This window comes from Bactrocera oleae, chromosome 4 (assembly GCF_042242935.1).
Source record: "Bactrocera oleae isolate idBacOlea1 chromosome 4, idBacOlea1, whole genome shotgun sequence".
NCBI classification, from domain to species: Eukaryota; Metazoa; Arthropoda; class Insecta; order Diptera; family Tephritidae; genus Bactrocera; species Bactrocera oleae.
The window spans coordinates 35,473,231-35,485,320 of record NC_091538.1 but is presented as its reverse complement, the minus strand read 5'-3'; the positions used below and the strand labels follow the sequence as shown (position 1 = coordinate 35,485,320).

General features: G+C 39.0%; 1 protein-coding gene across 6 annotated transcripts in view; it reads right to left on the bottom strand.

Moving 5' to 3' along the window:
- Positions 1 to 12,090, bottom strand: part of cGlr2 (cGAS-like receptor 2) — a 119,984-nt gene that overhangs the window by 10,112 nt on the left and 97,782 nt on the right. For 2 of the 6 annotated variants that reach the window (XM_070109079.1, XM_070109082.1), the window contains one exon: positions 3,127 to 3,541. The exons of 2 other annotated variants lie outside the window; for them this stretch is intronic. In XM_070109079.1, coding sequence (XP_069965180.1) covers positions 3,432 to 3,541 — 110 coding nt within the window. In that variant the 3' untranslated portion in view covers positions 3,127 to 3,431. Of the gene's footprint in view, positions 1 to 3,126; positions 3,542 to 5,754; positions 5,863 to 6,767; positions 6,791 to 12,090 lie in introns of those variants that run through there. 2 more of the 6 variants (XR_011396223.1, XM_070109081.1) reach the window with 2 other exon arrangements.

The window sequence follows — 12,090 nt, the reverse complement described above, 5'->3', positions numbered from 1 at the left end:
GTAAGTAAAAGAAAATTTAATGGATGTAGAATAAATTAGTGTGTTAATAAAATATTAATAATAATAATATTTACGAACAAACGCAAAAATAATAGAATTTTTTTTTTTTCATCAAAGTTCAAAACCAAGACAGTTTGAAAAAGCAATATAGCGAGCAGTTTTAGATGCACTGGAACAAATAAAAAGCTACACGCAACATAGCTGTGAATTAAGAAGTAAATGAGGTAAATAAAGAGAGAATATAGAATAAAATAAAACAAAATGAAACAAAAAGCTGACTCGGCACCAAAAATTCGAAAATTTTAATTTTTTAATAATGCACAAAACCTTTAATACTAAGCTTGCAACTCAGAGTTAAATCACTAAAAATTGAATTACAAGTAAATCACTAAAAAATCAATAGAAGTTTAAGAATTTTGTAAAATTAAACACAATAGTTCACAGCAAAAAAATTAAAGCTTGAAGTGTTGCCACCTTCTGTTGCCACCTTCTTGGTTTGATACTTCGTCTAGGCCTTTGAACTGCGAAGCTTCTAGATACTTTAGGGGAGTTCTAGATAGTGCTGGACAGAGGCATAGGAGGTGTGCCAGCGTCTCGCTGATGCCTATCTCTATGCAATTTTTGCATGTATCGTTGTTACTTAAACCTATCCGGCTTGCATGTAATGCGAGTAGGGTGTGACCTGTCAAGAGGCCAACAAGCATCCGGCAGTTGTTCCGAGACCGTGTAAGTATCAAGCATGCGAATTTTCCCTTTGGGCTCTTGCATATTATCATGACGATCCTGCATTCTATCTCGCACTGATTCGCCTGTCAGCACTTTCGGAAATTTATATACAATGGTATATCGTTTTTAATGATTTCTGTATTCTGTTTACTCTCATTTATTGTGACCTGGAATCTTCTCTCCCAAATAAAGCGCATCACGTTACTGATTGTGTCTAGGAAAATTCCCGTCACTAGTAAAGACTAGACGCCCAGAACATATTCCTTAAGCTCTAGAGCTTTTTCCTTATTTAGGGTTAACGAGTGAAGTACAGTGTCCGTTGATCTACCTTTCATATATGCGTGATGTCCTTTCGATATGTTAGCCTATTAGGGCTTTTCTCTAAGTCGACATCTAGAATTTTTTGACATGTCTTCAGAAGGAATGAGGTTAGACTTATTAATCTATATTCTTTTGAATAAAGGGGAATTTCTTTGCCCGCTTTCGGTATGATACGACCCCCGCCTCACTCAAAAGGATATGTACGTGATTAAGCCTAAAACATCCTTCATATATTGTGATCAGCTATGGAAATTTAAACGGTTCGAAGGCGTTGATTGCTCAAAGTATTTTGTGCTTTGTTATGATGCCATTAGAGACGTACTCTACGCTACCTCCTACAGATTGGAGATTTTAGCGTCCGTACACCCTGCGTAAGTGGAACGGCAAAACTAAAAAAAAATTATCGAAAGACAACTTTCTCACTAATGGTTGACAGCCAAGGTTGCCGGGCACTCAACACGGAATATTCAAGAAAAACAATACTAGATAATAAATTCCCACGGTCCGACGCGAGATATTTCCAACCTGTCATACCACTCAGGAAGAATGACGGTCTCGTGTTATCCCCATAAATGGTTATTAAAGCGTTCAGCAGTTTCAAACCTTTCAAAGTAGCCGGTACGGATTACTACAGAATGGTACAGATCTACTGTCTCACCATGTTGCCAGTATACACAATGTCTGTGTTCGTTTAACGTACAAGTATGTGGCAAGATGCCAAAATTATTTTCATATCAAAACCGGTGAAGGAAAACTACTCATAGCCAAAATCTTACAGACCGTCAGTTCAACATTCTTTGTATTAAAAACTAAGGAAAGGATCTGCTACAATCTAATCAAACGACAAATCCCACCCAGCCGTGTGGAATTCAGGCAGCACGCGTACGTCAAAGGGAAATCGGTTGATATCTCTCTACATGAAGTAGTTAGAACAATGCAAAAAGGAGAATTCACACCAACAGTATTAATTGACGTGGAAGGTGCATTCAACAACGCTTGTACGGCTACACTGATATCGGCTATCGCTTCTTTTGACATTAATTAGAACCTGCTGGTCTGGTTACCTCATATTATATGTTAAGCAATAGACAAGGGGAAGATATAAAAGTCGCTCACCAGATCACTTGAGGCACCTCGGAAAGAGATATCTTTTGGGTCACTTTGATTCATGAATTAATACTCGACAGATAAAACTTCTTCAGGGATGAATTTTAATTGCCTCTCCCGGCTCATAGAAACGGCCCTTGACATCTTCGCCAACTTGGCGGAAAGTCCCGTCCTAACTGTCGGCTTACGACTATACATGTTCTATTGGGCCAACACAAGTGTCATCCGTCCCAAACTTACATACGGCGCAGTGGTGTGGTGGATGACATTATCGAAAAAGTGGTGAAATAATCCCCTAGAACAAATGCAATGGTCCTGGAGGTAGGAAGGTAGCTTCAAACTAAATGACTATAATTCAGTCTTTCAGGCCGAAATTCTTGGCATAGCAGAAGAGGTCAAGTGGGCTTATGTTCTAACCAACATGATCATAAAATTTCTAGTGGACAGCCAAGCCTTCATAGCGTCAATACTAAGTCTCACTGCGTTAGGTTATGCAAGCAGGCAATTACCAGACTCTCAGTGGGTAACTCTGATAATATTATCTGGGTACACAATTCCAATAAGCTGTCCTAGACCATTCAGCTCCTTCAAGTTATTAAGGGTTATTTGAGGCAATGGACCCTAGAGGAACACCTCAGGTCTTAGTACAATAGCAACACGGGGCAAACCACAAAGATACTGTGGAGTAGTGTTGATGGTGGACAGACCTAAAAGCTTCTACTTCTAGCTTCTACAAAAACGAACTTAGTAATATTGTAATGGTCATCACAAGGGACCTACCCTTAATATCCCACCTTCACAAAATTTAAAGGGTAATGCTTCAAATTAAATTGGTTATCACCCGAGACCACAAGGCGCCTAATGATGTCCTTAGAGCGGCCGATTGCGGTCCCTTTTCAACCAACCAAAGCAAAATTCTGTATTTTTATTTTATTTTTCTTTATTAATTTTTCTTTAATAATTTTTGCACGATTTTCTTTGAATAGAATAAATAATAAAATATATTAGATAATTTTTACTACTTAATAACATTAGACTTTATAATTTACATGTTTTGTATAATTCTATTCAGATTTCTTTGAGGATATAAAATTACCAAAGGCGTGAGGTCGGGGATGAAAACCCGATTTTTTGGTAGGCGGTAGCATAGCAAGAACAGTATCGTACTTTCCTTTAATAGTGTTTATTTATTGTTTTACAGCTATAAGTCAAAAGTAAAAAATTTCGATGTAGTCTTCCGTCTTGGTTATTAATGCTAACAAGTTAAAAGAAATTAGTTAAAATATTATACATCTTCTAAACACTTCACTATTTTTTTCTATTTTCTCTGCAGACTTGTCCTCAGGAACTGCTGTACTTTTTATATTATTTAATTCCGTGACTGACACTAGAAAAAGAGAATTTGTTAGTTTTATTCCAAATATTTTTATGCAATAATTTTTATGCTCTGTTACAGTTAAGATGACACAAATTTTAAGATATATTATATAATAATAGTTGGTTGTTAACAAAATTATTAACCAAAAGGTTCGTAGAACAGTTTTATCCCGGTAGAAGGGAACGCTGACCGAAGGACTAATAAACGTTCTGTGGCCGATAATCCAACTGCTTGCAAACAGTGACTACGAGAGCAGGAATTAGCAAACAGTTAAAGAGGGGTGTTTGAAAACACTAGTGAATATCCTTAAAGGACTGTCTATTGAAAACATGGAGGTGTGAGCTTTTACCCAATGATGACGTTCAAAATGAAGACAAATAACTGAAATTCTACATCCATGACAATTTTTAACAATATTTGAACTAAGTTCAGCGCGAATTCTTTAGGCCAAAAGACGTCATTGTTGAAATTATTTTAATAGCGTTTCCTGTAATAGAGGACATTGAAAAACAAATAACCGAATTCTGTCAAATTCCGTATATCAAACTAATAATTTATAAATGCTCATTTTAAATTTGTAAAATATTTGCAGTTAAAAATAATTAAGTATGTTCATTTCAACTCTCGCAACTTGGACTGCTCTCGCATTTTATACCAATAACTAGTGATGTTCCGATACCACTATGTACCTGATGCTAAGCTAATACTCATTTTAAAGTATCGGAGATAGTACTCGATGCTATGCAAAGTACTGTATGTAGGATGATACCTTGTACTTGAAAGTACTTTCTCAGCTTTAAATTTCAACTTATTTTCAAAGAAAATAATTAAAATATTAAAAACTTCGTCCATATTTTCTTTTTGCTTCTGTTTTTTTAAATAAGTTCGCGGTGATGTTTCCAAAAATCATAAAATACCTTATTATAATCATTCGAATCACTACTACTTTTTGATTCCTTTTTACAAGATCTCTCAGCCTTTGAATACTCCTAGCACAGGCCAGTAGTGAAATATACACGCTTGAATCTGAGATCAAGTATGGTAGCCATTGCAATACTACTATGGTACTCAACTTGACCAAAACGTTTTTGAATTTAAATAAGGTTGTTTTATCATAACTGAAATAGCTAGTATTAAACTTTTCGTGTCCTTAATTTGAGTATACATACAATTAATAGTTAGAATGATTTTTGTCAACGTAACATACTTTTCAGCAGGAGTTTCCGGGTTGCAAATTCGAAAGGTTTTAGTATAACTATTATTTGTTTAGTTGCCTCAATCTCACTACCCGAAAGCATTTCGGATCCATTAGAGGTAAACAAAATCATCTGCCTTTTTGTTGCACCTGCAGCAACGCCTGATTCGATCTCTTCGCGTCGACATCTATCCGAATTGATGACAATATTTCTTATCCATAAAACAATAGCTCTACTTTAGAAAATACATCTTTAACTTCATTTAATTTTAAAAAGTTTCCACAATTAAGTTTAGAGTGTGAGCAATTAAGTAGAGTGTTATCCATAAAACAATAGCCCTTACTTTAGAAAATATTTCATTTAATTTTAACAAGTTTCCACAGTTAAGTTTAGAGTGTGAGCAAAACATGGTAAATGGCCAGATTTTCCAACCAAAGAAACTGCAGCATTTACCATGTTTTCCCCATTATCAGTTACAATACAGCGTATTTTGTTTTTTTCTACATCCCCCCTGCAATTTTGTCTGCGGTGTGCCTCAATTTTAAATCCTTTGTAGCAAGACTGCAGCTTTGTATATAATATTTACGCCGCCTCAAAAATGTAATGTTACACCTATTTAACTTCTCTCTGCCATCGTATCGGGTGGTTTAACAGAAACAGAAACCAGAAAATATTTACCTTGGTGCGATACTACTTTCGAAAAGGCAGCGTGAATTGGAGCGGGGTGCTTTGGGGGAAGCATTAAACCGGTCTTTTATATTCGAGTTTCATTAACTTTGCTACGAGTAAATACTTGTACAATGTGCAGGTTGGTTGAAATGTTTCTCTCTGAGAACACATGCAAAGTTACAAGTCAATTTGTCAATTATTTCTTTGTTTGCAAGCCATTTGAAGTTGACATATCAGAGTATTTTTTTAATATGGAAGAAATTGAATATCGCGCAGTGATGAGATTCTTTGTTTTCAACGGTTTAAAAGCAAATGAAATTTATGAGAATTTGTTAAAAGTGTATAAGGAGTCCTCACCTACCAAACGCACCGCTGAATTTTGGGCTGGTGAATTTAACCGTGGTCATACTATCAATGTTAAACGTAAACGTTCCACGTGAAGGACAACCAAAAATCGCAATCACACTAGAAATAATTGAGCCAGTTCATAATATTGTTAGTGAAGATTCAAGTTTGACTAACTCAGACGAACGAGTACTTCATATTTTACATGGAGAATTACATATGAACGCACACGTTAACAATTCAACAAAAACTGGATCGAAAACAAATTTCTTAACATAATTTGGAGCGTTTTAAGCAGAATATAATGGAATTTATAACTATGGATCTACCACCATGATCTTAAATTGAAACAAGAAGTTTTTTGGGATGCAAAAGGAATTTTGTTGATTGATTATCTGCTGAAAGCTAAAACAATTAACTCTGAATACTTTTTCATTAAGACAATGCACCGGCTCACAAAGAGAAAAAAAGAATTTTTTGAAAAAATACAACGAATTAAAGTACGAAGTACTTGAGCATCCACTGTATTCACCAGATTTGGCTCCCAGCGGCTACTACCTCTTTAAAAACCTGAAACAATTCCTACGTGGAAAGCGTTTTTCGTCGAATAAAGAGCTATTACAGCCGTAGACAGGTATTTTGAAGAGCTTCCGGAAAGTCATTATAGGTGAATCATTGTGTCAATAAGTGTATTAAAGTTAAGGGAGATTATATGAAATAAAAATATATATTTCGTACCAAAAACAGTATTTTTTCAACCTGAGCTATCTTAATGAAATTCAGAGAGCGGTTTTCTGAAATAATTGATTGTCCAAAAAGGGTTATAACTAAGTCAATACTTATCTTAGCCCAAATATATTATACTTATCATAGTGATTTCCAATTTTCCAGTTAACTTTAAATAGTATATTAGGTCAATATTATCATCAAACCACAAGCTGAATATGAATGAAATCGGGCTACATGCAAACCCGTTATATGTAAGTATCCGCGACTCCAATTACTTTCCCTCTTATACCCAATATTGTTAAGTTTATATATCATATATCTGAAATAAATGAAGGAAAATTATAGATCCGATGTCTATCTATGTGTACCTTCCCCCGGCACTAATATAATATAATTATTATGGAATAAGTATTTGTGTTAGTTAGATGTAAAGTATGTCAAACTAATGGTTGTATGTATTTAAAAATTGCGTGAGTATAAAATAGTCGGACTTAGTTCTTCCTTACACCCGGAATTAGTTCTTCCTTACTTGGTCAATATTTTTTTAATTGTTAAATTTTTAATTTTATTTACTTTTTTTAATGTATCAACCAAGGTTAATTCAAGATTTTAAATTTTCTATTTTTAATTCCGGTTTTGGACTCTAATTTTTAATCCAAGATGATGTGATATGTGATGACATTTTCCAAAAAAAAAAGAATTTAATTCAATTAATTGATGATTCGCAACTCTAGCATTATCATTCAGTGCGTTCAAAATATAACGTTATTGTTTTTCAAAGTGTCTATTCTCTATTGGATTGGCGTTTGGTGACTGTGATGGCCAATCTAAAGTAACAAAATGGTTTTCTTGCTTTCAGTCTGTTCTTGCTAAAGTCTTTTACCTATATAAAGTTTTATCATTCAAGTTTAGAGCTGCTTAACATTACTTTGAATAAATGTTTGTTCTTTTCTTAGCCAAACAATGTTTGCTTTTGAATGTTTGATGCCAGTTCTCTGAAGTCTGTCCCGTATAGTATTTAGAGATACATATGTATATATAATCCCTTTTCAAACAAAATTTTTTTAGCTTCTCTTAGACTGAGCAGTGGTTTCTTCAATAGCTCTCCGCTTACAATTTCTCTATAATAGTCAGGACACTTCTTCCCAAACGTACAACTCTTATTTAAATATTTTGCAGTTTTTTTAATATTCCATTTCGGACGTTTATATCGCAATTCAGTAGTTTGATACAGTCACAAGTCTCTAAATTTCAGATTTTAAATTAGAGACAATTTTTGTGACTTGTGACGATTTTGCAAATCAGTACGTGACAGTTACAAAAATCTCTCAATTGAAAACGAACAGATCTAATCAGCTGTTACATTTCGTTATTTAGAGATGTATGTATAAAAAACCTAAATGAATATATATATAATGTCGATAAAAAATATTAAATTTTCTGTAACGCAGTCAAAAAGCATAGTTACCAATAAAAATTAAAATAAAATGTTAACTTTGAATCACAATAGTTACGACATTTATTTCAAATTGATTTTATTTTTTATGTATTTGAGTTGCTTACAAAATATAAAAAACGACAATCGATATATCTATACTGACCTCTATAAGTGAAGTGTCAGTATATTCAAAATGGGAAACAAGAATTCTTATCAGTTTTGTGACTTACTTAATATCAGGCGAAACATTTGAGATAGTTTTTTGTGATTAAAGAGGAATGTAGAGCAGGTTCGCCTCCTCGCGGTGCATCCTGGGTAACGCTAAATGACCTGCGGTCTTTACAGCCTTTCTAGAACTCCTATAGATTTGGCCTTTGCTCGACACGGAAATAGCTTGGACTATCAGATGGATCAGTTTGAACCCTGGGCTGGTAGTCGTGGTATTCTGTCACCTAAGTAGGTGTGACACCCTGCAGAAAGGGCTAATGGCCTATTGCCAAGGCCGCCTCCGTCCCGTTAAAACCATGGCAGGCCTCAGAGTACGTTCCCCTACTGTCATTATTAAGTTGAGGTGGTAGCTGTTTATTGAGATGACTCCTTCTTTGCGCTGGTCGGCTCTGAGCGCATTGCCTCATAAGGGCGTGCGTCAACCCTCGCCTTGGTCTCGTAATTGAGACAACCTTGGGACCATAAAACTCGACTACCTTTCCAGGCGATCGATAGCGGCTCTGAGTAGGAACCCAATTCAAAATGAGTAGCAACAACAACATAACTAAGGACGAGGAAGACAGCAGGTCGAAACCGGTGGCAAGCAGGCTGCTCAGAAAACTGATGGTCAGGGGAAGATCTGGATAACCCACAAGATGTGAAAGTGCCTGCAGAAACCTCGGCAATCCATCTCTCCCCACCCAAGAGTGGAGGATGGTTAGGCTTGAGGGGAACCATATCGGCAAGCGATGATACTCCTAAACAAGGAGTCCCCCGCTCCTCTCATCATTGCAATGGAGGCCATAAGCTATGGCTTCGAGAGGGTCGTTCTTAGGATACTCCCAACTGAGGCCAGGGCGGATGGCCCGCTGCCTCCAGCTTGGATGGAAGAGAGTGGGAACTCTCCCACTCGAAAATGGACATCGACCCTATCCTCTTGGATGTGATAAGCACGGAACGCGGATCGTCAGGGGATGATGGAACCATCGTTAGTCTCGAGCGCCTGTTCGAGGAGCCTGGGGTCGACAGTACGGATGACGGTGCGGAGCTCGCACAACTGGAGAGGGGTTTGGAGGATAAGGATTCTCCAAATTAACCTCCAGGACTCAAAGGCGGCCTCCGCCGATCTATAGCTTCGTCTAGGACGGGACGCAGCCGACGTTGTCCATATCCAGGAACCGTGGCTGAGCACCAACGATATCTCTGGTTTAAGGACAAAAAGCCATAAGCTCTTGGCGGCAAGCAGCATAGGTAGAACCAGAGCCTGCTTGGACGACTCGCGCCTGGAGTTAAAAACCTATAGAAATTTCAGAAATAACAACTGGGTCTTGCACTGCAGGAAGCTTCGATCAGCTCTTTCAACCGCACCCGATAGGATTCGACTTCCTATTTGCGGATTCGATTGATGAGCTCGTCGAGGCTTTCAGCTCTGTGAGTAGAACTACTCTTAAAAGCTCCTGTCATCTGAGAACTCAGAAAATTAAGGGAAACCCCCCTAGTGCACTTCGGAGCTAACAGAGATCAGATCTTCGAGCAGAAGACTTTTCAACAAAGCCCGTAAAAGTGGCTCTGGTGACGACTGGGTGTTGTACAAGGCTGGACAGGCCATTTACAAGACCGAGTTGAAGAAAACCAAGAGAGCCTCATGGAGAGCTTTCTGCGGTAGTGTATAGGGCTGTCATGAGGTTCAGGCGCATTCTTGTAAAAAATCATACTCCAGTGGGGTATCTAAAAAATGCAGATAGTAGTTGGACAACGAGCAGCGAGGAGTCGTTGAAACTACTCCGGGATGCTCATTTTCCACTAAATCACTCTGCTGAAGAAGTGCCACTGGGGGAGCTGCAGGAGGGCTGTACAGCCTTCTTGGACCTTTTGGACGATCGTCACCTTACCTGGGCGTTGAAATCCTTCAAACCCTTTAAGTCCCCGGGGCCCGATGGCATTATTCCAGCGCAACTACAGCGCACTATTAAGATGTCATGCAGCTGGCTGGCCCAAATCTATGCGAACTGTGTTAGATTGGGCCGTGTCCCGAAGGTCTGGAGACAGGTTAAGGTTACTTTTATTCCGAAGGCCGGCAAAAGCTCTCACGTCGGTAAAAAAGATTTCAGACCCATCAGCCTATCCTCGTTTCTGTTTGGACGTTGGAGAGACTTATGTCTTCATTGCAGACTTATGTCTGTCGTAGCGGAGTGGATTAGCGCCAAGTCAACCAGAAAAGTTAATAGGGGTACTCCGCAGGGAGGGTACTTTCCCCACTTCTCTGGATCTTGGCGGTAAACCTACTTATAGAACTCGAGGAGCACGGCTGTCGGGTGCCAGCCTTTGCTGATGATGTGGTTCTTATGGTTAAGGGAAAATTCCTAAATACCGTCTACGAGCTCACCAAAGGGACCTAAACGTGGTATCTAGCTGGGCGAATAGAAGGGGCCTAGCCGTCAAACCAAGTAAAAGCGAAATGGTTTTATTTATAGGAGGTATAAGATCCCAAATGTGCCTCTCCCCTCTTTCGGGGGTTCACGTCTTCAACCTGTTGATAAAGTGATATACCTAGGGCTTATCCTCGATAGGGTGGGGACTCTCACTTAAGGTGGTGTTCTGGCTCTACGAAACCGTAGTTGATAAAATAATGTTCTATGGTGTGTTCATCTGGTGGAGTGCGCTCGAAATGTCCACACTGGCTAAAAAGCTTGAGCGGCGCTCATCGGAATCTCCGGTGTACTGCGGACCACAGCTAAAACAGCTCTTAATGCTATTTTAAACATATCACCTGTGGACATTGCCGGTAGGTGCATTGCTGCGAAGTGTGTTATAAGGCTCAGGGAAGCTGGGCTTATGAAGAGGTCCGAACAAGAACACGCAGAAATTATTTCCTCCTTCAGCTGGATTCCGGAAAATTTAGATCACTGCGTCACTGGGGCCACTCAAGGCGGCTCTTTCTCTGCTCATATTTCGACAAGCGACATGTGGAGGGAAAGAAGCCGCTGGAGAAAAGGCGCGGTGAGCTTATTCACGGATGGATCGAAGCTAGGAGGGAAGGTTGGAGGGGGATTTCCTGCAAGGAGCTCTCCGTCAATCTTAGCTTCAGGCTATCGATGTAGTGTTTTTCAGACGGAAGTGACTGCGATCAAGGTGGCTCTGAGCGCGCGAACCGTGCAATCAAAGCTAGTCAAGGAATGTCTGTCCTCACTAGAAATAGCATCTGGCTACTCCAACATCAGGCTCGTTTGGGTGCCTGGTCACAGCAGAATCGTTGGAAACTGCAAAGCTGATGAGCTAGCCAGGGGGGCACCTTGCCTCGCTCACATCGGAATGGGATCGAGTTGGATCTCCTTTAACGTCTTGTCTTCTAGCTTTAGATCAATGGACCTCGCGTGCACTCAGCAGACGCTGGTCGACGACCAACTCCTTTGCGACCGCGAGATCTTCCTGGCCAAGAGTGGATCGCAGTAGGTCGGGGGAACTTCTAGCCCTGAGCAAAGTGCATCCCGCCGTTATGGTAGGAATTCTCACTGAACACTATCTAATGGGTACTCATGCGGTACGGCTTAGAGTACTACCCGATGCCAGTTGCCAAAGTTGTATTGAGAAGGGTGAGGTGAAAACATTCCGGCATTTTCTCCTCCAATGCCCGGCTTTCGCTGGGCTGAGACTGAAACATCTCGGCAATCACACTTTCGTCGGACCTGAATACTTAGCCGAAATGGATATTGGCCGTCTTAACAAGTTTGTTATAGGCACAAAGCGTTTTGCGACTTTACTTCAAAATATCTCAAATAGTGACTAGAAACTCTTACTGAGTTGTGCTATTAAGATGCTTCGTTAGAAGAGTTGCTTCAAAATGTTTCTCATAGTGAACACTCATTTTTCTGATTTCGCAATTAAACATGTGTGAAAGGAAAACCGTTATTTTTTTAACTCGAGCCCTCTGAACTATCGATTAATTGATACAATATACATTATAAATTGTTGCA